This window comes from Sardina pilchardus, chromosome 6 (assembly GCF_963854185.1).
Source record: "Sardina pilchardus chromosome 6, fSarPil1.1, whole genome shotgun sequence".
NCBI classification, from domain to species: Eukaryota; Metazoa; Chordata; class Actinopteri; order Clupeiformes; family Clupeidae; genus Sardina; species Sardina pilchardus.
The window spans coordinates 17839290-17867238 of NC_084999.1; the positions used below are offsets into that span (position 1 = coordinate 17839290).

Here is a 27949-nt window from a genome sequence, read left to right on the forward strand (position 1 = left end):
TAGAATTCTAGAATATTGCAGCTGTTTACTGAGAACAACAAAGAAATTCTATGAAATATTTTATGTCACTCTGCAAATTTACTTATATTAAGATAACAAAGCAGAAATTACAATTACAAGTTTATTTTTGTTTTCAAAAGCAGGAGTTGTATTTTAATTTTGATATCAAATACTGTATGTATCTTAATATCTACTGATATTAACATATGCTTGACTCGCTAAATGTCATTTTTATAGCCAGGTGTAATTTGGACTAACTCAGACATATACTTGTATATTACATTTTACATCTTCTTAAAGTATTCAAATAATTAAATATTTATTTGTTTGCCAACACAAGTATCATTAATAACATACTGTATATTGACAGAATGTCAGTGACTAAATCAAGATAACAGATTTTCTCAAACCAACAAAGTATGTGAGTGAGTGTGAGAGAGATCTAACAAGAAAGAGATGAAATGAGACATGCACTCTGACTCTACTGACTACAACATTCCATGAAATTCATGAAAGCATGATCCTGCTTTACAAAGGGACACACAGCATGTGGAGCACCCAAATGATGTTTTAACACATCTCCCCGATTTTGCCCTCTTTTGAATCCGAATACACACCACACAGTCTCGTTTGCGTCCCTCAAATTTACAGTATAGGGAATGGCCTGCTTTCAAGTTAGGTGTTACGACCCTTCCCACTTCTGCGCCTGGCTGCCTCTTAGCTTTTCTTTTCGTGCTGCTTTAACCATCACACAATTCATGGACCAGTTGCATTTTTAAGCTTTTAAGGGAGAATTGACGTCTGTTTTTGGGTAGTGGCCTCTGAAGAGTAACCCACAAAATATAGGCGTTCACTAATGCGATGTTTTGAACATTTGAGTTTTTAACTATTGATTTCCTTTTCTCTTAGAGAACAGGTATACTTGTATTTAATAAATGTGCATTATTTATTTATACCAGTTTACATTGTATTGTCCATTTTCTCCCCCCTTAATGCTGAACCTAGAAATTACCTAAACATAACAATAACCCTTAGAGGCACTTCCTTTTACTTTAAAGTAATCTTTATTAAAGGTAGGGTATGGAATGAGCTTTTTTGGTCATTTTTGCAAAATCACTTGAAATCCTATTCCTAACCCACTTACAGCCACTGAGTTGGAAGTACTGAAATGGAAATTAAACATGTCAATCATCTGCGGAACGGGCAGGGCTCGAAAAACTCCAGCCAATAGAATTCTAAACCCCATACCATAATTTCACAGCTCATTTGTCAATCTAACGGTCTTCCTCTTCCTCCTCCTCCTCCCCCTCCCCCCCGCACGCGCGACCCTTTCGTGCACATAGCACGAAAGCTGTTGACCGCGAGTCAGTGCTGAAACGAAAGTAACTAGGCCTGCTACACGTCCCATAATGTTCCCCTCAAATTGTATGTGTCACTTCATTTCTATACATACTAAGGCAGCGGATACCTACGGAAACTCAATCACCCACACAATAAATAAGCTATGTAGCAAAAATGACATTTTACCGTGACTCGAAGAGTGTTGTAAACATGAAATCGAAACTTAACTGCTTGGAGCTACAGTGGAATAGGCGAACCAGCGGGCCAGCACTAAACTCGGATATTTCAGAAGATAAACGCCCTGGTAAGAACCAAACCAGATTCTGTTCAAATATACACACCTATGGCTACTGAAAGATGTAAGGTAGCCTAGGCTATATCAAATGTTATTTTGGTGTATTAAAATGCATCGTTGTTTTAGAATTTCCGAACGAAAGGGCTGGTAGACAAAGTGCTTTTACCATAATGTAGGCTATAAAATCATCTACCTTGTCTGATTTGTGGAACTATTACCTACAACCCTTTGGAGGTGAATAAAGAATGTAATTGGGGAAGTTGATGTGGGTGATTGTATGGAGACTAGAGCTCATAGTGCTGTAGACGCCAGGCTGGCATTTCATTTAGACTGGCTCGCTCTCGCGCATAATTTTCGTTGGTGCATGGAGGGCGGGACTTGAGGTTGTATGTATTCAAAATCTGCCGGCCGTTTTGCGAATTCCGTACCCAACCTTTAAGTAGAGTAGGGGTGCTACACTGATTTCATGTGTTGGTACTGATTGATGATGAAATGATTATGCACTGAACAGTTAAAGATTTTCACCATTGTAGGATGGTTGGATTCACAGTATCTATACTGTATATGTGACCATTCATAGCGAAATCAGTCGTTTTGCGCACAACGTTATTTTGAGAAAATCAACAATAACAAACTTCCGGGTTAAAATGTTGAATTTCACGTTTTCGCCTCATTCGACTGTATACAGTCTACAGTTTCATATCGTGAACGCATTTCACGGAAAAACATACGTTTTGACTGTTAAACCCGGCGAAGATTCAACACATTTGCTGTCATTCCCGTTGTGCACGCGCTGCTTAAAAAGGTGATTTCTCCTCTTCTGGCATATCGTGACAGGAGAACCATGTCAACTTTGGATGCTGTTATCTTAGCGATAGTTTGTGTAATACCCTCGATATACATATCGTTGGAAAGCTTAGTTTATGGCCGTTCACGTGAGCACAATAACTTAATTTAATTAATTTTACCGAAACGACTCCGCTTTACAGGGTCACATATAGCTAGGCTATTCTCTTTCCTTTCATCATCCATGTTGCATGGATGTAACACATTTTTTAAGATGTTGTGTCTGATGCATTAAAGTTGCCTTTTTAAATACATATCCACACTATGTACATAATTAATGATCTGGCTAATTGACAAACTGAAAAGAAAACATGTAGTTGTATGCTCATTTTTAATTGATATTTCATGACCTCATGAAAAATATTGAATTGCTAATATGAGATGGCTGGTACAGTGGAGATGGAGGTGGAAAACGGTAGACTCAGAAGAATGCCTTTCTGGAACAGCCCTTGATAAAAACAATAATTAACAATACATTACAACATGTAATGGATTTCCTACCTCACAGTCTTTTACTATTTTACAGGGTATTTACATTTACATTTTACACAGTATTTTGCAAAGCTGTTCAGTGTACAAGCAAGTAACAGTAGGCCTAACGTCTTACCTTTTACTGAAATGAAAAGTGCTTCCCACAACAGGCCCCGTCCGTGGTACTTGTAGGACTCAGGCATGCTTGGTGTGCAGCCAACAGCCAGGCTGGGAGAGTGACATTCAACCAGCCCTGCTGAACCTGGTCATCTAATGGGGGGTGTTCTCCAGAGCAGGCCTTTGAGAAGAAGACGATTTGTAATTGTTATGGAAGCTTTTGTCTGACCTTTCATGCCAATTTGTCAATACATTTAAATACAAGTGTTCTTTTGGAAAGTATAAATTGCCATCTGAACCCACCATGGGTTGGTAGATGCTGCCTGCTCCGTCTACAGGGGAACTTCATGGTTCATGGTGGATTATGAACCCAGCAGGGTTAGGAGAGCTCAGTGAGACACCTCACAATCTCAATCAACCAACCCTTCTGAGACTAGATGCCCCTGCACACTTGCGGACCTAATAGACCCCAATGTCAGTTCCTGTGGAGATGATATTATTCATCAGTCAATGATGGAATCGTGGAAAAAGATATTAGATTACACGTTCATACACACAGCTGGTCAAAATAAAACAATAAAAAAGATTTTCATCTGTGTTGTGTGTGACATTGATATTCACTGTCGATCAGTCTTACAGGTTCCTCCTCTCTCTCCATGCTGTAACCTAACCCTACTCTGTGGAGAACCACTTGTGCTGGAGGATTTCCTCCAGGACTGGCCGTTTGGTTGGGTCTTTCCTCAAACACAGGTGAATGAGATTACGGCATTCTGCACAGTTACAGGATTGGACAGGAGAGCAAAACAAAGTCTTGTTAAATCTGTATGTCAGTACTACGTATTTACCTGGGCTTCTTTCTGCATATCCAGTTTGGGGAAGGTTGTCTGAGGATAAACAATAACTATGAAGTCCAGAGAGCTTAAAAGCTCTTATATTCGCTCACCACCGGATAGTCCCCTGCTGAACTGCAGGGCTCCAGAGACAATCTCGCCCTCGCCCACAAATGGCAGCTTGCCACAGAGGAGGTTGTAGAGCAGCACACCCAAGGACCAAACGGTGGCCGGCCGGCCCTGGTAGCTTCTCTGTAACCACCACTCAGGTGGGATATATCCTTTTGTGCCTGCCATAAAAAATAGTGAGGTCAGCGTGACAGCCTTGGATACAAACATGTCGGACACAAATTTCCTTCACAAGTGAATGTGTAATGTGCACCATACCAGAAAATGTGTTATAGGGGCTCTTTGTCAAGAGGTCCCCACAGCCAAAGTCAATCAGTTTGACAGTCACATCGTCAGTTTTCACCAAGAGGTTCTCTGGCTTGATGTCACGATGCAGAACACCACGGTCACGGCAGTGTTTCGCAGCAAGCACCACCTGACGCATGATGTGCTTCGCTTGGTTCTCACTGAGCCGACATGGGAGTCTCTGGCAGTAGTTCAATAGATCCATGCAGGGCATGGGCCGCTCCAGGACAAAAATGAAGAAGATGGGCCCCTCAAACCACTCCAGGAGGTTGACGATGTTGGGGCACTCAGGGGGCTGGGACACGATGGTCATGAGAGCCACCTCCAGAGGGAGGCTCACGCCGCTGTCAGGCTGAGAGGGAGGAGTTGAGGGACATAAGAATTACAACTGGAGTTGGAACTGGAATCAGAATCACACTGATGACATGCCTGAGGTATTTCATAGATAAGGAGTATGCCATTTCAGATGCATATTATGGTGACAGGCTTAACTAAATGTCACTGTTTGTTTCCATTAAAGTAAATACCTACCATGGTAATATACTCAGATGCACGGGTCCTGGCGACCAGCTTAATGGCAACCTGCATGAAGTAAGATAAATATTTAATTGACTTGATTGAGTAAATTGATTTGAGAACAGGAATATGTTAAATAGTAAGAAGAGTACTATCTTTATTTGATATTTATATAGGCCTACACATATTTACAAAACAGTAGTAAAAATACCAAAGACCAAGAAGTGAAGAAACTCACTGGTAATCCATCAGACTTTCTGATTCCTGCATAAACACGTCCAAACCCTCCTTTACCGAGCAGTTCTCCAACTGTGTAGCGTGATTCAAAGGTCACTGCAAATAAATTAACAGCTGTATGTCAGTTTGTAATATCAAGTGATATGGGAGTGTTCTCTCTGCAGGTAATTCTACCATCTTTATTACAGGAATTGATGAATAAAAGGTCTATCAATATATTTTTTATATTAAATTTGTAAACCTTGAAGGAGGGATGGGTCGAAGGGCTCTCTTGGTGTCTTTTCCGTGGCAGGCTCAGAAGAACGTCTCTTTTTCAGCGTAGATGTGCTGGTGTTCTCGCTAGATTTCCCCTTGACCGAGGAACCCATCTTCCTCTTTTGTGTGGCTTTAGGTGTTTTGCTGGCCTCTGCCTTGTCCGAACCGCTGACCTGGCATATTTGCAGTGGTGCTGTCCCTGACGTGGATTTCTGGTCAATGGAAGATGGCCCCTCCCAGAAATCACAAACACCTCCTGCTCTTGGACACTTGGACACTTTGCTGTGACCTCCGTGCTCCGAAGGACGCTCGGAGCTACCAACACCTGAGGCCATGTTGCCCAGGTTTGGGGTGCCCGAAGATGGCGGAGTCATTTTCTTCCCCAGTGTGCTGTAGTCCCTCTTTCTCCTGCTTTTGCCAGTGGGGGCTGCAGCTGGTGCAGGTGATGGTGGGCCCTGGGTTGGCCACTGTCTGCGGTCACTCTCCGGCCTGTTGTGTCCATGCTGGGTGGACAGAGTGGTGGAGGGTGCAGCAGTGGGCTCCCTGGACAAGCCTGAGCTGGAAGGGAGGACATCCCTCCTGCTGCAGGTGCTGGTGCTGGCAACCCGGCGGCTTCTTCCCACCTTTCTCTTACCTGAAAAGAACAATATGGCTGAGAACTGCTCTTTGTGGTGTGACTTTCTGTTTGTTATTTTCCACATTTTACATTAAAAATGGGCTTCTTGCAAAGCTAATAATGTTATAGCCTATTTAGGCCTACTCTTACCCACTTTCTGGTCAGAAATAAATTATTGAATATGTTTATATAGCAACTACAGTATATATTGACCTACACAACACTTTGAACTTACCTTGTGATATTGGCTCCGACGATGGCCTATGCATAATTAATATTAATAATTAATAATTAATCAGATATCATTTCTGGTTGACATGAACACAACCGTATGCTCTGCAAATAAAATTAATATGAAGTCTCTCTGAAGTCGCCTATGAGCGTGGGTGCCGATATGTTACGTCACAATGGTGAAGTAGCAGATTCCTAGGTAACGTCAGTTCCCTTAGAATGCTCAGGACCTGAAGTTCCATTCGAGCTGTGGCAGCAAAGAGGTGTTTTTTGTAGGCTACCTTAAAATAAAGTTTCCCAAATTCGCTTCGCGGCCCTCTATCTGCTTTAACCGTATGCAAGATTACCAGATCGGGTAACGGATCTGTAATTCGATGGAATGACTTGCTTCGATGTCGCAATACATCATATTTTCATAAAGTCGTAGCATAGGCTACAATAGCTTTTCATAGAATAGAATAGAATAGAATAGAATAGAAACTTTAACAATGTTGGTGGTATTTTTGGTAGCTCAGTCCGGTGGGGGGAGATGGGGATTAATAGCGGGGGGGGGGGGGGGGGGGGGGGGGATAATAAAAAAATAAAAAGTAGTAGACACTGTTCTTGAAGCGCGTCGTTCCAGTCCTCAGAGATCTATATTCTCCCGGAGGGCAGAAGTTGGAAGAACGACTGTTAGAGCTCCCATATCAGACGGTGATTGAACATGAAATTATGCTTTCAATGATGGCTTTGTAGAAGAGCACCAAAAGGGTTTTGTTGACGTTAGACTTTTTTCAGTTGTCTGTCGTCATGCAACATACTTTACCTTGTCTGTGAACATCGTTATTTGCTGGATAAACAAATAACAAAAGTGCTCATTGTTGCTTTAAATAAAACTTAAACTTTGATTTAAGATACGCCTACAATATGCAGTGAAATGCTTAATGTTCTGACTCCAGTGACAATTGGGTATAGGCAATATAGACTGTATAACATTGAATACAGGCTAGGCTATTATGGGGGAGAACCGGCACAATCGTAACACTTTTTTACTGTCTCAGTTCAAACTAGCTTTACACAAAGACGATAGACTTGAGAGCTGTGAAACTTGACCAGCACAGAGTCATACGTCTATACTCCATGAAAGTTGAAACAGAATTGAAAAAAATATTTTATAGTTTGTTTATAATTTAACTGAACAGTGTCATGTACCTTTGTTACAACCTAGACGCAGCCATAAAAAGTGCGGCACAGTTGTAACGGTATAGCGTCATGGTTGTAACAGTGCTAAAATCGTGTTAAAATCGTGAATCCTATAACATATTTTAACACAAAACACTGATGGCTTAAACAAAGAACATCTGTTTTCATACATAATCAACAAAAAAAGTCAAAATGTATGACTGTTAAAGCTAATTTATTGTATGAGTGATTAGCCATTGGAGACCGTATGATACGATGTTATGCTAGCTCAGAACAACCTTTAAATATGCTTATTTTGGTCATATCGACTTGATAAAACCTGTTAATATAGTTGATAAACTGCTTATCTCTTACATGTCTGAAGCATTTGGTCCAACACTGATATTTGAAGTTGCTGTGTTAACTTTAATTGAGGGTGATCGCGGCACAAAATCATAATCCATAACTCGCAATGATAACTGCTCACGCATGCGCGATAAAATCAGTTCATTTTGCCATAGAGACGGGTGTTACAACCAAAGATTCTAGAACAGAGCTCTGTTCTAGAATCTTTGGTTACAACTAAGCCGCACAGGTCATGTTTTTATTTTCATTTAATTGCATTTGCTATGACTATATAAATCAAATGGCTCTCATGTTAACTTGAAACAGAGGGACTGGCGATATGAATGGCATTTGATTGAAGTCTACACATTAAAATTTCGCGACGCAAACTTAAACAAACAGCTGCGGTTTAAAATAAAATAAAAATCGCGATGCTTGAATTTGGCTCTTTTTTGCTTAATATCTCTGGTTGTATGTACAATAGACCATTCATATTTGGATGGCTATACGATTGTAGATAATTACTTGATATGAGTCTATTTGCGTTCCTGTAGCTACACCATATCTTGAGAAATAAACACTGTTACATTTGTACCGCTGTTACAATTGTCCCAGTTCTCCCCTATAGTAGCCTAAGGGCTGCAACTGTGCCGTCCTCACGAGCCGCAAAGCTCAAGCAACGTATGTGGAGTTTGTATGTTAAGATTTACCAGTTCGCTGATCCGATGGATGCTGCACCGAGTCAGACACACCGCAGAACGTTTCGTGCGCTGTCAGTGGTGCTGAATGCGACTGCAGTCTCGCCGTTTGTATTAGGCCCCATTGAACATGGCCGCTCACAGGAAAATAGGACTACATTATTTGAATAGACCTTAGAAATTAGTGATACAACTTCTGCACTGTCACTGCAGTAGCCTCGTGTTGTTTGATTTAGGTCTTCTTTGCGATGTGGCTTGAATGTTAATCCTCGTTGTAAGTCGCTTTGAATGTAAGTGCTAAATGACTAAATGTAAATGTAGCCTATTGTAAATAAAATTGCAGCTCAAAGCTACAGATGAGCATACAATACATGTTTTACCCGACGTGAGATAAATGCAATTTCAATGATAGCCTAATAGGCCATCAGAATAGCAGAATTGACAGTAAAGTTAACCTTGACTTTCACTTGACTTTATTTGCACACACTACACTGAATTCACAGAAAACAGTGTTTTATAAAAAAAAAAAAATACAGTACCTGATTTATGACAGTTGAATGTCCCTTGATCATATTTGTTGTATGACTTATGGTTGCATGAGAGGGGTGGGACTGTAACATTAATCATTTTAGGCTTTAAAGCAGTTCTTTTACTAAAGTAATATTAGCCTATGTGAATTTATAATAGACATAATGTCCAGTGTCCAGAGTTCCTGGTAATGCATTAGTCATAGGCTTATGAAACAAAACAAAAAAGGGAATTCCTACATTTTATTACTTAGCTTGGCTCTCATGATTTAGTTAGGGGAATTAGAGGTTAGAGGTTATCCACTGATCCACTAACATTGAGACAATCACTCGTGTAGGGTAAATAGATTCGCAACACCCAATGATTTTTGACTGGCCTCCAGGTACTTTTGTTATTGCCATTTTCTTTACTTTCATAAAGCCACATTTATTGCGTGGTCTTGTGTGTTTTAGTAATGGTAGTCAGTAGGCCTAGTTCTTTAACTTCAACCTTGAGAAAGAAAACAGACAATGAAGTGCTTGCAATATTTTTATTGAAATGAAGTTGGTTACAGTGGAGAAAAAGGATTAGCTTGGCTCCACCTGTCTACGCGCTTCCGCTCAATTTCATTTCCCTTCAGTACTCCGTCTGGGATACCTTGATCCACTTTCGTTTACTTTGGCAAATGCACCGCCGTCAAATCAGCGAACAGTTCCGGGAACAGTTCATCATGTGTCCCCTATGGTTAACATACATCATTACCAGACGTTAGGGATTGAACTCCAATGATTTCAAACTTCAGACAAGCATCCACCAACCAGGAAATAAATGTTTGCGAATGGATCTCATAGACAGGATGGCAACAGTGGACAGAGAAATACCATGGAACACCTGTTGAAGTAAAATAATACTGAAGGCATTTTCTACCTCACAATATGTAGAGTATTCTTTAAAGGGATTCAGTATGAATCGAATGATGGTTACTTTTTACCTTTGCAATTCCCAATGGAAGAAACTAAGCTGCACTGATGCTTGTCCTTCTTTACTCTTCTATCATCTTCTCAAAATTAACTCAGATCTCATTCATTGTGACCACCGGGTCCTTTGTTACCTGTCTGGACAAGGCCCTTTGTCCCAGATTACTAGCTGAGCGGCCAGATCTAGGAAGGTTTCTTGTTAGTCTTGTTAACTAACAAAGTCATGTTAATTCTCTGTGTTAGTTACTACTCACCTAGACTTTTTGCAACTCATCATCTGTGAGGATTTCTCTGAATGTCTAGGTAGGCTACAGGTATGACTGTATATTCTGGAGAGCATAAAAGCTCTGGCATTGCCTCCAGAGACTAGCCTTACTCACAAATGGCAGGTTGGCACAGAGAGTAGCACACCCGGGGACTTAAAGGAATAGTTCGGAATTTTGGACATAGGACCTCATTTCCAACTTTACCGAGGTGATATAGGTCGGTGGAGACCGTTTTTATCGCGTTTAGCCCCTTCCTTCAGTTGCAGCGTCCCCCTTTGTTAACGCTGGTTTTGAGCTAATACATTTCTACGGTAACATCAGTCTGACATCAACAACAGTCTTACGGTGCGTATCCATTATTGCGGCGCGTAGACGCTTGCAGACGCCTAGACCCTCTCTTCGTCGCCGCTTGTGGTCGTGTAGTAGGCTAAAGCAGTTTATTACATCGAAATACACAATGCCAGCACACATAGGCAACTAAAGTGAAGATAGCTACTTAATACGTAACACTATTAGCCAGTGCAAGTAATTTTAACATATTTTGTTGAAATACTCACAAATGTCATTGCCATGTTCCTCCAAAGCACCTTTCTGTCTTGGTTCAAGTCGCCAACAATGTCATTTTGATAGGGTGCAGTGGCAAACTTGTTCTAAACTTAATGGCTTAGCCGCTATATAACTTATATATTTTCATTAAACCGAGACGATTAGCAGGCGGAACAAATATTTCTAGCAGGCTATGGTTCCGGACCGGAGGACTAGAGCAAAGGAGAACACTTGTTTACCAAAGACGTACTTTCATTGGCTAGCTGCCTCGCGTTTACCGCTTTCATTTGCATAAAGTTCAGCAGAGCCCAACTTCTTGACGCATCGCCTCTGTTGAAATGACCGCGCCGCCTTCCCAAGGTGCTTTGCGGAAGCGTTAACTACGCCGTGCCGCTCTCCATAGGAAATGAATGGGCTATGTGCGGCGCGGTGGCTTTTGCCGCGATAATGGACACGTAACGTTACTCACTCCACCGCACACCCGAGACAAGTCAATTAAATCGTCGGACTATCGATATACATGTCCGTGTTGATAGAATAATTTTAGAAATAAAACTAACCTTGCAACTCAATGATTTATTACATTTTGAGGGACTAGTTTCTCAATATCAATCCGCCACTGCCATACAGGGAACAAAGTAGGCTATTGCAATGCGATGCAAGGTTCGTTTTATTTCTAACATGGTTCTATCAACACTAGGCATGTGCATCGATAGTCTGACGTTAAAATGTATTTGTTTCGGGTGTTCTGTGGAGTGTTTTCAGTGGCAGGCTGGATGTTACCGTTGACTTGCGTTATCTTGGCACCAGATTAGCACGAGATGAACGCTGCAACTCATAGGAAGGGCAGAAATTCACTGAAAATGGTCTTCACCGACCTATATCACCCAGACTGAGTTGGAAATGAGGTCCTATGTCCAAAATTCCGAACTATTGCTTTAACAGTGTCTGGGATGGCCAAGATGTTCTCCAGCTAGGATTAAGGGTCAGTGGTGGGGTTCTGTTCACCCCTGAGAGGTCCGGGGCCTTTCAGACAGCTTGAGGCAGTTTGCTATACCTTGACATTTTTAAGTTTTTCATCTAGCTAAAAACATCTATGTAAAAGTATACATATGGTTACACTCTGGATGACATCAACAATAATAATATGAGAGTAAAGTGAATGTAATGAAATTAGTTTTTATTATTTTTTTGTGGAAACAACCTGTTTTCAAAGGTCTTCAGAATGCAGAATGTAAAAAATGTTATGTTAGTTTCACATTGGAAAAAAAGGCGTAAATGAAGCCAGTGGCTCTTTCAAATGCAAATCCGAGGATTTTCTTTTATTGTTATTACAAAACCATCGATACATTTTCTTCATCGATTCAAAGTTTCTAATAGTCATGTGTGTTTGGAACAGTTTTTCACACAAGTCAACATCTGCCTGGAAAATCACTAGTCTTAAAGAGGAACTATGCAGGATTGGCGATTTCATCTCTGGTTTCGGTTTCGTTTTTCATTTTCGCTCATTTTATGCTTGCATTTTCTCTGCAGAGCTTCCCCGACAGCTTTAGCGTGTATATTTATACATGTATAAGCTATATTTAAATATATAAATTGCAAGCGTGGTTCTTCGTCTCAGACTTCCAGATGTAAACACGGAGCGATCGTCTCCTGCAGAAAGTTGCATAGGGTCTCTTTAACCTGCATTTCCATTTGTACTCATTGTGAATAATGTAAATAATCTTACTGTAGGGAGATGGTGAATAACCTGATTTCATGAGTGGTGGCGTGTTCCTTTCAGAGTGCAGGTCAGAGAGGACTGAAGTATTGTACAAAGCATGTTCCCGTGTTCCCATGGGCCATTGCTCATTCTGGATCTTCTTGAAGTCTGTGATTCTCAAAGGTCATTGAAATTACACCCCTTCCTTCCATGCTCCTGAAGAAATGTGTGGATAGGCTGGAATTGTTTTTAATTTGGTCTAAGCCACTGTGCTTGTTTACATTATCAGAAATGGAAGGTCTAGCATATAACTTCTACCAGGAAGACTTAAATTCTACATCATTCATTCATTTATTACCCTCATCCAATCACCAACTTTCACCTCTCTTAAAATGACTTTTTCTAACATACTTGCTTCACTGCCTACCAACCACACCTTCCCCACAGTCCCCACCTTCCTCCCCACCAACAGTTTGGTCCCTGTCACCTTGTCCAGGGGGGTAGCTCCACCCTGGCAGCTTTGACCAGGCAGGATTGGCCGGGTTAAGCCACTTCAAAACTTTGGACTGCTGATGATTTAACTATTTCAAAAGACCTCTGAAGTTCACCTACAGAAAAACCACCTTTGACAGCTGGTATCTTGTGATCTTTCATATGGGAAAATAACATGGGGGTTTTGAAATGCAGATGTTTGGTTGGGTAGTGCACATAGTGGTTGGGTAGTACCAAGACACCTAATACCTCAAAAAAACTCAAAAAGCCCTGTGTAATAAGGCAGAATTAAAAAAAAAATGCTTCAATGTTAGATCTTGTTTTTTCCTTTTATTTTTCAATTAAACTAGGTCGATCATACACTGAACAAAATATTAACACAACACTTTTTTGCCCCCATTTATCATGAGCTGAACTCAAGATCTTAGACTTTTTCTAAAGGCCTATTTCTCTCAAATGTTCGCAAATCTGTGTAAGTGATAATTTATCTTTGCCGATATAATCCATCCACCTCACAGGTGTGGCATATCAAGATGCTGATTACACAGCATGATTATTGTACCAGTGTGCCTAAGGCTGGCCACAATAAAAGGCCACTCTGAAATGTGCAGTTCCATCTCACAGCACAATGCCATACATGTTGCCAGTTTCGAGGCAGCATGCAAGTGGCATGATGACTGAATGTTCACCAGAGCTGTTGCTCATGAATTGGATTTTAATTTCTCTACCTTAAGACGTCTCCAAAGGAGTTTAAGAGAATATGGCAGTACATCAAACTGGCCTCACAACCTCAAACCATGTGTAACCACACCTGCCCAAAACCTCCACATCTAGCATCTTTACCTCCATGATCGTCATCCTCATCGTAACCTACCTGAGTGGGAAAATGCTCGCATTTGATGGCGTCTGGCTCTTTGGAGAGGTGTTCTCTTCACAGATGAATCCCGTTTTTCACTGTAGAAGGCAGATGGCAGACAGCATGTATGGCGACGTACTGTATGGGTGAGCGGTTTGCTGTAAACTTTGTGGATTGAGTGGTCCATGGTGGCGGTGGGGTTATGGTATTGCCAGGAGTGTTTTATGCACAACGAACAGGTGCCTTTTCCTGATGGCATTTTAATGCACAGAGATAACGTGACGAGATCCTGAGGTCCATTGTTGTGCCATTCATCCATGACCATCACCTCATGTCGCAGCGTAATAATGCACGGACCCATGTTGCAAGGATCTGTGCACAATTTCTGGAAGTTGAAAACATCCCAGTTCTTGCATGGCCAGCATACTCACCGGATATGTCACCCATTGAGCATGTTTGGGATGCTTTAAATTGGCATATACTGTATGACAGCATATTCCAGGTCCTGCCAATATCCAGCAACTTCGCAAAGCCATGAAGAGGAGTGGACCAACATTCCACAGGCCACAATCAACAACCTGATCAACTCTATGCAAAGGAGATGTGTTGCACTGCCCCAGGCAAATGATGGTCACACCAGATACTAACTGGTTTCCAGTCCTAGCTCCAAATCAGCTCTTGGTGAACCTCTCACCATTTCTGTAGATGGCAGCACCATCCCTGGCTCCAATCAGGTCAAGAGCATTGGTGTCATATTGGACAACGCACTCTCATTCAGTGCACACGATAAACAGTATGTCTCAAAGTGCCTTTGTCCATCTGAGGAACATTGCAGGGCTTTTGCCCACCACTGACTCTGCAGAGTGCAGAAGTCCTTGTCAATGTATTTTTTTTTTTTTTAGAGTGTGTGTGTGTGTGTGTGTGTGTGTGTGTGTGTGTGTGTGTGTGAAGGTATGTGCTGCTTCTCCACATGTGAAGTTCCTAACGGAAAAATAAAGTTCTTTGAATTGAATTGAATTGAATGCGTATGTGACATCCCATCTTGAGTACTGTAATTCCATCTTGTCTGGAATCTCTAATAAGCCACTCCACCGGCTCCAACTCATCCAGAATGCTGCAGTGCGAATTATAACATGCTCCAAATCCACTAGCCATGTAACACCATTGCTAATGCAACTGCACTGGCTTCCAGTTGCCAACAGAATACATTTCAAAGTCCTGCTCCTGGCATTCAAGTCTCTACACGATTATACCCCCACCTACCTCACTGACCTCCTGGAAGTTTGCACCCCTGCCTGCTCACTGAGATCGTCCTCAGCAGGCCTACTGCATGTCCCTAGTGTGAACCTCAGCATCCTGGGAGAGAGGGCTTTCAGCTACATTGCCCCCAAGCTGTAGAATTCACTGCCTGACTACATCAGACACTGTGATTCAATTACTGACTTTAAAAGCAGACTTAAAACATCTCTCTTTGAGATAGCTTATTGACTGACTGACGGACTTTTATTTTTTGACATTTTCATTTTTATGATATAACTATGATTTTAACAACATTTTTTGTTTGTGAAGTGAAGGGTGCTAATTCATTATTATTATTATTGTTGTTGTTGTTGTTGTTGTTGTTTTAGAAAAGTGCTCACTAACACAGATTTAAATCGAATTGTGAGAAATAAATAAAGATAAAAGAAATAAAGATCATATTGCTGATAATTTTACATTGAAGCTTCAGTTATGCAAAAGTTCATGAATATAAATAAGCATATAACATTTCAACTTTGGGATTCATTTGAACACTTTATCTTGTGCAGGAACTTGAAAATCGCTGTGTTTTTAAGCACATTCCATTCATAATGATATACTTCTAATATGACATGTTACAAAGTCTTTTTTCCAAGGGCTAATAATAGGCCCAAATTAAGGAAACACCATGCAAAATGTGGTGGGGTTTTTTTAACGATATTTTCACTATGCCACAGATTATCTGTGATCTGCCTTCAAGTGGCCCCTGTGATCTTCAGTACTTTAAGATGGAAAACCTTTTTCCATGTTTGCTACCCCAGAGCTACAGTAACTTGCAATGCAACTTGCCATAGGTGGTTGGTTCAATTAACACCCGGATCTCCTTATAGTGTATCAAAGATGGCTTTGGTTCTTTTTTGTAGGTGAACTTCAGAGGTCTATGGTGGGGTGGGGGGTGGAGATTCGCAATGAAACTTTTTTTTTTCTTAAACAAACAACTGGAAGACCTCAAGGAGACGAGAAGACAGTTCCTTAAACGGCACAATCATTCAGAATGCCACACACACATTAGGAATAGAAGAAAAGTACACATCTCCTAGAGAGTTTCAGATATTTTTTTATTATTAGGATTCAAATCAATTATTACATTCCAGACATGTTTCAATAAATATTCCCTAGACTCAAGGTCTGCACTGGCCTTGGTCATTTCTAGAAAGTGGATAAGAAACTGGGGAGGCTGCCTTATTTTTATCTTTTTTATTATGGTATTGACATTTTATAAGCTATTTATTTTCTTTTATTTAGTTAATTAAGGTCTTCTGTTTAATTGATGAATTGCTTGACATAAAATACTTTGGTTCTCCAGCTAACGAACATAGCCTAGTCCTCAAGAGCCCTGTAGGCTAGATTGGTATTTTGTGTGTTTTCTCGCGTGGGCAGCATGGGAGAAACACAACAAACATAATCTCTTAGCAAGTTACATCACGTCCTCAGACATTTCAGCAACATAGGCCTACAGCCTTAACGCAAGACATTCATTACACCAAGGTGGACCACCACCTAAACCACAATGACTTACTGTACCATGCCCCACCCTCACGTAAACGAGGTGTTTCCGCAAAGTCCAAGAAACAGGTGATACCGTCTGGCAGGTAGTATATAATTGAAAGCAAAGTTCTGTCATAGAACAAATCCCATTGAAGCGTTATTTGATAGGACTATATAATACACAACTGGAAGCCTAATATACCAACGAGGACGGGTATATTTTCAAGGCTTAATCTCAGGTTGGCTCTTCGCACATAGCCTTCCATTGTAGTCGGAATTAACAGTATTTTTCATTGGGTGGGACGTTTTGCCAGCCTCAACAGAAGACAACCAGATAACTGTTCGATCGTGTATCTGGACATTTAAGTAGGCCTAGGCCTAATTTAAGATTACAGGGACAATTATTTTAGTCTGTTGAAATTTGGGTAGGCTATCATTGACACAGGGAGCAGCTTCGATGACGGATGTGTTATTGGGTCCTCAATTTGCAATGCAAATAAGCTAAGGACTCTCCAGTCATGATACAGGTTAAAATAAGCGGAAGCTTTTGTAATAGGCTGTGGGTTTTAGAACAAATCTTGTTGAAGTTTTAGAGAGATCCCAAGTTTATTGAGAACATTGTGACTCCCCCATAATGTTAGCTCGCTGTCTAGCATTAAATGCTAGTTCTCTCTTGAGTTAGGCTATTTCAGCACCACCGGTGCAGCTGTCGCTGTTTGAATACAAAGGGCCAGGGCGCAGAACGCACCAACTGTCAAGCGCTATAGGCTACGGTTAAGGCCAGCAGTGTATTTCAAGATTACTTCCTTGAATTAAATTGCAGATCAGGCTCATCACGGTAAGTGTGTTGTGTGTTGCACTGACGAATTACGCTATGTAACAGTGGAAAATGCGCTTTCCTCTCGCTTCCAACGCATTTGTGCTTAAACGACGACGCAGGCTGTAGCCTACAGTACAAAGTGTGTTTACATGCTGCCTTGTCATCCTGACACAGGCCCTAACTATCTGTATTATTGAAATACCATATCGATACATGTTAGCGGTATTGTCCACAGATTCAGCTGTCATTTGGCCTGGGGGTCTCCCTATCTTACATCGCGTAGCGCAATTGACATAGAACACGCAAGTCAGGGCAAGTAGCCTAAGCGTTATTTAGGGTAGCCTAATCTTTGTGATCTACCTTTGTGTTCTTGTGTTTTAAATTAGGCTAGGCTACTCGTGAAATAATGTCTCTCATCTGACTCATCAATATCATCTGGCAATTTAATTTGTATGTTCCTCTTCTGACGAATTTGGCAAATAGGCAACAAAACTGCACTTTAGCAGCGACATTCTGTCGGGGCAACGTCTTAATTTCTTTCACTTACATTCATCTCAGTGAAAATTTGTGTTTGACATTCACAAGCGCAACACTGCAGTTGATAAATACACAGAGCTACGTTTTCGTGAGCGTTTAAGACTGCCTTTTATACAGTCACATTTGGGCGCAGCAGACGTCTAGATTGCGCGGCATCATCTGTGAATGACCGCTTGTGTTCAGAATTTTAGGGACAATTTCAATAATCATTGTGCGCCGAACTGTTTAATACATCTTACTTTATTGTGTTAAAATGAATTAATTAGCAAAAATGTTCAATTAAAAGGAGCCTTACAAACCTTAGTGTGTGCTGAAAGAGAAGTCGGTTTTGGATACACCTGTTAAAACACATATACTATCATTGAGCTCATTTATTTTCAAATTTTGATGATGGCTGAAGAGTGGCTTGATTTTTTCCCGTAAAAACTTATCTTAAAACTTCTCTTTAATACAATAAACCCCCACCCAGTCCTTTAGTTCACACTGCCCCGCTCTGTACAGCTCAAAACACAGGTCTTTGTATGGATAAAAAGTGTGCTTTTGGAGAGGTGCCCTTCAGAAGGGTGCCTACTTTCTGAATGGACAACTCCCGTCAAGAAACAATTTTTCCTTAGTAAAACAAGTAAAATACAACAAAATTAACCACTTAAACATATTCAGTGCCCTTTAGAATTAACTATGGGTCACCATGGACAGCCCCAGGGTCTGGCAGCTGTAAAAAAGCCAGCTGGAGAGTCTCTCTGTCCCAGTTGCGTTTACAGTGACAACTGACGCTTTGTATTGCCTGTATGACTGCTGTTTGGACCTGTAGACATCACAGTCTTGGGGGGAGACCATGGGCACTTGGTAAGGGGCTTTTCTATTTGAAGTTGGTGCCATAACATTTTAATGGAAAATATGGGGATTTTTGGCCCTTTCTGCACCAAAAGGCCCTTGGTGGCCCCATAGGGCCCTTTATACAGCAATTAAATGGTATAGTCCAATATGAGCACCCCTGCCTATTGAACTTACATGGAAGTGCCCCTTTTGCAGGGATTTCTGGGAAGAAGAAGATCAGTACAGATTGGGACTTTGGAGAGGGAGGAAGCACTCTGAAAAGGTAAGAAGTGCTGTAATCTCCAATGGCATGGTTGCCAGTGGGCAGTTAGTAGTGTTGGATGGCCCTATACATCACATCCATGGCTAAAGATGTGACTTTTGAAGTGCTATGTGATTTTGTTTCATAGCTGAAAACAGGGGAGGGTGAGGTCTATGCTAGCCATAGAGAAGGAAATATGGAGTCTAGGCTAGGGGGAGCTATTGCTGCCTCAGGAGTGGAGTGCATATGGTTTGGTGCTTTGTAGCAGTAGAGTGAATGGGACTCTTTTTTTACTACTCACATTGTCAGAAATACTCAGGAAGATGTCTATTGTTAGTTTGTAGCGTGATTAGGAAGTTTGTGTTTGTTCCTCTGTGGTTAAAATGGTGTGTGTCCAGTACAAACAGCCTCTCTGCCAAACTGCCCTTGAACTTGGGGAAAAAGGAAGGAAACTTATGAACAATGCTACAGAGTTGAGGAAATCATTACAAAAACAAGTTGACATTCAAATTGCATTATTTATGAAGACTTATATATGGTATTATGGTGAAAAATATGTAAAGATTGCTATGTGTGTGTAGTGACAGAGAGCTTTCAAGATGGCTGCCCCTATGTGGAGAGTTTTGTTAAAGGGCGCCTTACTTCCTGATTGAGCTCATCACGTTGTTGATTTGTTTACACTCTTATCATAATCATATATATTTTTCTTTTTTTTTACAAAGCTAATTAGGAAAAGGTTAATTTTTAAGTATTTGCTATTCATGAAATTATCACCAAAAAGACAGATTGTATGGTTTTGGCCTCTTTTTACTTACTTTGAACCTAGTATCTAACTGTAGCATCCAAGGCCCAATAGCTTGAATGAAAGTTTACCTCCAGACGTTAGACCCTGCTGTCTGGCCCTGAGTGTCTTAGGTCTTTAAGGTTTGCTATGGGGTAAACATACTCTGTGTGACAACTTAACACAAGCCTCCAAGACAGCGGTGCTATACTAGTCACATTGAGGCTTACACAGAGATGGATAGGTGCCACTGTAAACCTAACATTGGCATCTCAGGCCTCACTGGACTGTTAAAACATACAGAAGTATTACCACAAAGGGTTAAACTATGAGAAGTGATATAACAACTAAGTTACAAGGAAAACATGTGTATTCATTTGCGACGACTCCCATACTATGACTTACTTATTTATTGTAAATTGCTATTTAAGATGGCTAATTATATTTTACATTAGTTTTTAAGCTATTAACCCTTTCACTGCTTAAAGAAATATTCAGATTTCTTCACATTTTGATGCAAAGTTGGCAATTCCACCTCAACGAGTTATATGCTTTTATAAAAAGTTAAACAGAGCCATAATTATCAAGTCTTCATACATGATTTGATTAACTAGTTAAATAAATAATACAAATGATCATGATTATTATATCATATAATGAGAACTAATTCCTAAAATGTTTTGAGCGTCCTCTGTAGAGTTATACATGAAAGGGTTAAATAAATAAGGATGGCTGGTTGAGTACTCAAAAGGTACATAATGCCCTCACTAAAGCAGTTTCATATTCTTTCCCACACTTCTTTTACAGAAATGGTTTTTTTTTTTTTACATTAGAAATACCCTCATGTATTGGCTTACACACCTTTGTCCATATTAAAAACTGCCCAGGCATTAAAGGGTTAAACATGTCTTGTCAAGTGGGGCCTCACTTCCCTTGCATCTTCCTGCCACTGTTACTTACTTGGGCACAATTGTGAACAAAAAAGGTGAAAATGAAAATCACTGCCCCCTGTGGTCAATTACAGGAACAATGTCCATGCTCCCATAAGAAAGAGTGTTGAACCATGTCCCAAGAGTGCATAACCTCCCTTCTGCTCACTCCTCTGCACACATGCTGGTCCTCTATGCTTTTTACTATGCTCATGACACTGCTGCATTTCGACTGCATCTGGCTTCCTGGTTGGGTCAAACCCAGAGTGTGCCATTGGTAGAGGTGTGAAAACCCTGATATGACTGGAGGGCTAGATTTAGCTTGCATCCACTCAGGCTATCTCTCTTACACTGAGCTGCTGCTGCTCCTGCTTTGTTCTGTGAACCCCATAGCTGTGTTACGTGTCTGAGCATGTGGTTGAGTTGGGTGTTGGGCCACACCTACTGGGGGCTATTTCTCTTTCATTTTCTGGATTAGATGTCTCACACAAAGTATACATTACCTAGCTGAGGTGTGGTGTGAGTACATTATTGATGCTCTCCCATGGCACAGCAGTGACCTTACAATGTTCTGTTGCTGCCATCAGAGGAGGGTTCTGCATGGGTGGCTCTGCAGTGACACAGAAAATGGAACACATTTTAGTTATTTTAGTTATTTTTTTTTACAAACAACTCAGGTTTTTTTACTTCAAGAGCACCTGGCATAAGTTTACCGACGTAGACAACAAGAGCACTCAACATTTTCTTTTACTTCTAACATTTTAGTTATTGTTGTTTAATCCTCTGTCTTAAAGAGTAGGACTACGCTGTTAGACTAAGATGAAAGTGTAATGAAGTGAATATGAAAAACACAGGGAAGTTGCTCCTACGCATTGAGTCATAGATTGCACATTTTACAACACTAAACACAGAACATATATGGGGGAGGTATGTCAGTGAAGGGGCATCTTGCAGAAATAACACACTGTTATTTTCTTACTCATCCTGTTCCTGTGTAACATCTCAGCTTTCACATGAAACAGGAAGTGCAGAAAGGAAAGGGCAGCATGCTGCTCACCCCTTCACCCCAGCGGCAACCCTAAGACCCTATAAGGCTTTAATATTTCAAAGCCATATTTATGACAAACCCAAGAGGCCCACGTCTATGCAGCAGAGAAGTCTGAGAAGACCTGTATTAGTTCACAGCTACATCCCTCACTTGCAATATTTCTTTAATGTAATAGGAATATAATAATTGTCCACACAACAAAGGTGTCAAAATGTCCGCTGATTTTGTATGTAGGCTGTTGTATCACAGTGTGATTGACATCTGTCCTGTCTTGCCCTTCTACAGGTGATATCTGAATCATATGCCACTCTCCAGGAGTTCTTTAAGACACCATAAACAACTTCTCTTCCAAAGAAGACTTCAACGTAAGACCTGAACCAAAATACTATTGCTTTACACTGTCAATGGGCATTTGGGAAACAAAAAAGGGATGTCAGCACTTCAGATTGGTCTCCACATTCAATTTAGTTATGACAGTGGAAGAATGTGTTTTAATAAGATAAACAAACATAGTGCTCATAATTCATGGTCACTGGCGTTCTTGCTCTGAAACAGCTGACAACTTAAGGGTCCAAGGGCAGGGAATGGGGGGGGGAGGGATCAGCTGTTTAACAACATGTGGTCTGCCCCTAAACCTCTCGTCTCCCTTTCCACATCCACCACTGTCCCGCCCAGTCATACAGCACATTTAACTACCACGTCATTACTGGCCCTTTGTCCTCACCGCAGCAATATGAGCCGCCCTTTCTACATTCAAAACATTATTTCATTATTCTAATTCAGTAAAATCGGACTAGTTCGGCTGGACCTTTTTCCAAAGAATAGCCTGGGTCTGCCCCTGCACCAACTGCTGCAGCCATTTTCTGTGCAGCAGTATGGGTGTGACAGCCCAGGCTCTGTGGATTGCGGAAAGGCTGCATTTTTTCCACCCCTAATCCAATCAGCATTGTTCAAGTATGAGTCACTCCCACACCCTGCCCTTATATGGCATAGAGGCTGGGACTGCCTTAGAGTGAAATGGTGGCTGCCTGTTCACAAACAACAGCAGCTCGCCATTAGGAAGAACAGCTGAGGAGCCTAAACCAAGGTAAGATATCATGTCCAGCTCTGTTTTCTCTCTTCAAAATGCTTGCTGTGAAATGGTTTCATGTTGCTGTTGTGACCAGATGTTGTTTTGATGTCACGGGAGCCCCGTGAGATACACATTTGACTGCCTGAAGCTAACTGTAGCCGTGTAGCATTAGAAAAGATTTTACTTCCTCAAATCATTCTGATCGTTGTCATTAATCACACTGGCTAGTCAGAGTTGTTTCGATGGCAATGATTTAAGACCTTGTTTCACTTGAGCCGTGTACAGTATGTGTTTTTTTTCTGCCTCTGCTCCGGTTGCTATCTGTAGAGAGATTATGTAATATGTCAAATTGTAGTGAGGCAGAAAATAAGGCATGATTGCACTGTGACATGTTTACCTGCACAGTATATTCCTGGTAAATGAAGCTATTCAAATGGACTGTTCTGTGTTTTATTTTCCAAAGAGTGGTAGCTAAAGAAAACAAGCTTTCTCTCCTTGCTAGAGAGGGAGGGACTGCAAGCATGGCACAGCTCTGAGTGAATGCTGATAGGTTTCAGTGTGCTAAGTTCAGAACTGGACAGCACCCTGTGACTCTGTTGTAAATATGAATGTTTTAAGCTTATAAAATGTTTAGATTTGTGGATTGAAAAAGAATTAAGAACAAATCTAGCAAAACAGATAAAGCTAAGCAACATAACAGATATGCACCATACCTCTTTATAAAACGTCTCTTCTACCAACATTTATGATGAATTAACTGGGTCTATACCTGCCATCCAAAGACTTTTGAATATGATACAATATTATATGATAACCAATCCATGTCCGGCTGACATAAATCAAAAAGACAATCACCACTTGGAGCTAGATTAAGTCATACAATAACAAGTGCTTTACCAACAAGTGCACAACCTAACCTTTCTTTTCGTGGTTTCAGATCTGCCATTTTGGGACCAACAAGGAGTGATGGCAAACAAGGAGCAAATCAAACAGACTGCAGTCAAGGTGCTGGGCTGCGTGGAGAAAGTCTCCTCCTTCGCCTCCTCCATCGACCCGCTGTTTGGCATCGTCTCCTCCCTGGTGGGCGTCGTGCGCAAGGGCCTGGGCGAGGAGGAGGCCCACGAGATGGACGGTGAATTCCGGCAGGTCCACGAGAAGCTGGAGAGCATCTCGCAGCGCAACAAGCAGACCTTGCAGCAGATCCGCATCGACGAGGTCAACGAGACGTTCGGCAAGTACGAGGAGTACATTAAGCACCAGTACGCGGCCTTCAACACCATGGTGGAGCGAGTCAAGAGGGACCCTGAGCATGCCAAGCGCTACATGGAAGACTTCGAGAGCATCTACGAGAAGGACAAGAGCGACATGAGCTTGGACGTGTACTACCGCGGGGTGATGGGGAAGGGCTCTGCGTTTGGCAGGCCGCTGCTGAAAGTGTATCTGGATCACTGTGACGGCAACAGGAAGATCATGGAGGCAAGGTGCTCTCACATCGCCCACCTCTTCCATATCGGGCTCATGGCTCTGATGGCCTACACAGCCGTCACCGAGGACGATGAGGACGAGGTCAAGGAGAAATGGGCCCAGCGAGTGGCTGAAATACAGGACAAAATGTTGGAGATGTTGAAGCAATGCAAAGAGAACTAGGATTGGTGGAGGGTTGGGTGTTTTAATAGGCTCTTCACCGTCCCTCCTCTAAGAGATAAAACTGGACAAAGCCATTTTTGGGACCAAAAAATATCTATATTATAATGTCTATAATTTAGGTGTGAGCAAATGGTCTTTTTCTTCAAAGAAGTTATTATTTGATGTGACATTTTATACTATATTCATATAGCACTGAATGTTTTTTTGTTGTTCTCTTGCAATTTCTGTTTATCATTCATATGCTGCAATGTGTGCGGAAAGACTGAATCTATGTCATACATGTATGTATATTCTGCAGTTTCAAGTATTTGCATATTGTCATTCACTCCGCATAATCATGGACCATCTACAGGATGTGTATCTATTTTGAACATTAAAGCAAATGCTATTCCTGCGCATTGTCATTGTTTATGATTTACATATTAATAGTTTAATGACTAAATGCTACCTGATATAAAAATGTACATTATTAACGTATGTTGTCATATTAGCCTAGGGTAGATTATACCCTTCATTGAATAATAGAATAAGTCATACAGTATGTTTATATGCTCATAGACTAAATCGCTTCCATAGAATACTGCAAGCTTGCCTTCTTTTACCCTTATCTTAATATCTACCACCTGAAATATGTCATCAAGTAAGATGGCCTCCAGATGTACTTTTTCAACATCAGAAGTCAACCTGTAAATCTGGTTTTATCCTTGAGTTGTGCAGTAACAAGGAACAGATGTTTGCCTCTCAGGCTTTGCTATGGCTCAGCAAATTACAACGGCATGAGTTTTTCTTTTCACAAAAACTAGCATGTGACGTCACATCTCCTCTAAATATGGCAAATTCTTCGTTAAAACTTCGCAAGATCATGACTTGATAAGAAAAGCCTCTTAATTTGTGGTGCGTTAAGGGTAACTAACTGTTGTCCATCTTCATGTCATTTCCTCAGCCAGGCTGTTGCCGGCCTGCTGCCTAGTCTCCTGCTGCCATGGCGGACACCGACATTGAGATCCTGGAGGACCGCGACAAGTTGAAGCGGAGCATGGTGAAGGTGCTGGAGTGCGTGGCCACCATCTCGTCGGCGGCCGCCGTGGTCAATCCCATCTTCGGCGTGGCCGGCTCGCTCATCCGCGTGGTGCTGCACCACATCGACGACGAGGAGATCAAGACGCTGAAGCGCGAGTTCGGCACCGTGCACCGCGCCCTGGACGAGCTCTCGCAGCAGCACCGCAGCGCCCTGCTCCAGATCAAGAAGGAGACGCTGGACGGCCAGTACTGCCGCGTGGAGGAGAACCTCCGCAACCAGTTCCGCAAGTTCATGGAGGTCGTGGAGGCGCGTCCGGGCACGCACCAGGAGCGCAAGAAGGACGACTTCGAGGAGAGCTACGCCAACGACATGGGCGACCAGAACCTGCACACGCTCTACGAGGGCGTGATGGGCAAGCCCAAGCTGTTCAGCCGGCCCATCCTGGAGGTGTACTTGAAGCACTCGCAGGGCGACCGACGCATCATGGAGCGCCTGTGCACGCGCCTCACCTACCTCTTCTGCATCGGCCTGATCGCGCTCATGGGCTACGCCGCCATCATCGGCGACGACGAGGAGGGCCTGAGCGAGGAGTGGACCGAGAAGATGGAGAACGTCCAGGAGCGCATGCAGGACGTGCTGCGGAGGTGCAAGTGAGGAGGCCAGAGGAGGCGAGGATGCTCCCTCCCGACTGCTCCTTCTTCTCATGTTAACATGCATTGGACCTTCCTCCCTCAAAGACACTTCCTTTCTCTCTCTTCTCCTCTTTGCCTTTTCTTACTGTGGTTTCATTCTCTGTATGCATACAGCAATCCGAGATTCCACTCCTAAAGCTCTTGGTATAGCCAGCAGGTGACCCAGAATGTTGTAGAGCTCGAGAGGTTCCCAGGCTGTGATGCAAACTGCACTTTCTCTTTCACTCACCTGTGCTTGTGTACTGTTCAGGTCTGATATTTTTTCTGTTATCTCTACACTTCTTTTTTTTCCCCAACAATCGTAGTGACTTCCCGGTGGCTTTGCGAGGGTACGAAACTAGCTCTCATACAGTCGTTGTTCAGGCATATTTAGCAGCAGTTAGGCAGATTAGCAGCAGCAGAAAGGCAGTTCCACTATCGTATTCTACCATAATCTCGCGTCCTACCATGTGAGATAGAGTCTTTAAGAGCAGTGGCGTGAAACAATATAGCCTCATATGCATGACTGGTCTGTGATCACACTATAGCATTAACCACAGGAAGACAAACCTGGAGGTGATATGAAAAACACTAATACACTTGCTAATACCACTGAGTGAGCAGCCTCACACACACACTACAGCTATTACTACTATCTATTACACCACAATACAGGTTCATGACCCTATGAGAAGTGGACATTATGGCACTATTCATGTTCCACAATTTACCAGAACAAATGATTCCATATGCTACCACTACTATCACGCAACCTGCTTTTTTTGATCACTTAAACAAGCCAATTTCTTCTTCTGCCGGCTTCTTAGTTTGGCAAGATCCAGCTTTACTCTCAAAAAAGAACACTATAGACCAGCACTACCCAAAATAGACCATAACACTACATTCAGTTTGATGGGAATTCTGGTTTCATAACACCTCATTGTTCAAGCACTACAACACACACACACACACACACACACACACACACACACACACATTGTGCTGTAAACAGTACATCATATTCTTTAGGCATGGAATATTATGATAAGAGATGTGAAATAATGCCGTAACAAACAAGTGAGTTAAAAGAAAAGGTCAACATTCTATACATAGGAATGCATAGCCCTCTGGTGAATGCTCTGTTAAAGAATCAAGTCAATTATGTTTTATTAAAATGAAGATATACATGTTTTGTTTATCATGCACATTTTTGCCATTATACTTTGTTATTATTATTTTTTTTATTTAGTCAAATTCTAATTTTCATGTCATTTAATTAATGGCATTTATATATTTTTCATACCTTTCAAATTGTTTTGACAAAACGCCTTCAGTGCCTCTATGGTGTAATACATGTTATGCTCCAAGGCTTCAAGTTTCATGTGTTTCAAAATTGTCTATAAAAAGATTTGAAAAAATATGTTCAGCAGCAAAGCATTGCTGTATTGACAAATTCACTCATATTTAGTTGAAGGAAAGTCCAACTGGACATTACAGGACGCTAATGTGTTCTTGTGATATATTCAGCAATTTCCCTAAATTATGTGACGTTTAATTCTCTGTTGCATAATGCTTCCAATAAATATATATAACAAACCTACCATGAAAGTGACTATTCATCCGAGAACAGTTCGCCCTCTGCTGGTGTTGCATGGTTTTTCCTTGTGGAGGAGAAAAGCAACCAGTTACTGTAGGAAAATATCTTGACAGGTCTTTTTACAAGTCTTTCAAACTCTACAAAACGCTAAAACATTTAGATTAAAGTGCTTTGTATGACCTGTCTCATCCAAAGTCATCTAATGGCTCACATTTGTAAAATGTTAATTGGACACTGACAAT

At 41.6% G+C, this 27949-nt stretch overlaps 2 protein-coding genes across 5 annotated transcripts; one reads left to right on the forward strand and one right to left on the reverse strand.

Annotated features, from left to right (window-relative positions):
* Nucleotides 1–2852: 2852 nt before the first annotated feature.
* Nucleotides 2853–6207, reverse strand: LOC134083375 (serine/threonine-protein kinase pim-1-like). The gene is made up of 9 exons (XM_062539703.1): nucleotides 6174–6207; nucleotides 5309–5956; nucleotides 5069–5163; nucleotides 4846–4896; nucleotides 4288–4666; nucleotides 4014–4190; nucleotides 3374–3840; nucleotides 3090–3251; nucleotides 2853–2930 (listed from the first exon to the last, which is right to left on the reverse strand). The coding sequence occupies exons 1-7, from the start codon at nucleotides 6205–6207 to the stop codon at nucleotides 3743–3745; spliced, it is 1482 nt and encodes a 493-aa protein (XP_062395687.1). The 3' UTR covers nucleotides 2853–2930; nucleotides 3090–3251; nucleotides 3374–3742.
* An 11003-nt stretch (nucleotides 6208–17210) lies between these two features.
* On the forward strand, nucleotides 17211–27706 carry rpz (rapunzel). Of its 4 annotated transcripts, none has more exons than XM_062538807.1 (4): nucleotides 17211–17344; nucleotides 18896–18962; nucleotides 21985–22064; nucleotides 25366–27706. In XM_062538807.1, the coding sequence occupies exon 4, from the start codon at nucleotides 25401–25403 to the stop codon at nucleotides 26091–26093; it is 693 nt and encodes a 230-aa protein (XP_062394791.1). In that variant the 5' UTR covers nucleotides 17211–17344; nucleotides 18896–18962; nucleotides 21985–22064; nucleotides 25366–25400; the 3' UTR covers nucleotides 26094–27706. The 4 variants fall into 4 exon arrangements, with proteins under 4 accessions (XP_062394791.1, XP_062394790.1, XP_062394789.1 ...); XM_062538806.1 differs by having other exon boundaries at nucleotides 17213–17344; nucleotides 25362–27706; XM_062538805.1 differs by lacking the exon at nucleotides 25366–27706 and adding an exon at nucleotides 23709–24813 and having other exon boundaries at nucleotides 17235–17344.
* Nucleotides 27707–27949: the final 243 nt, after the last annotated feature.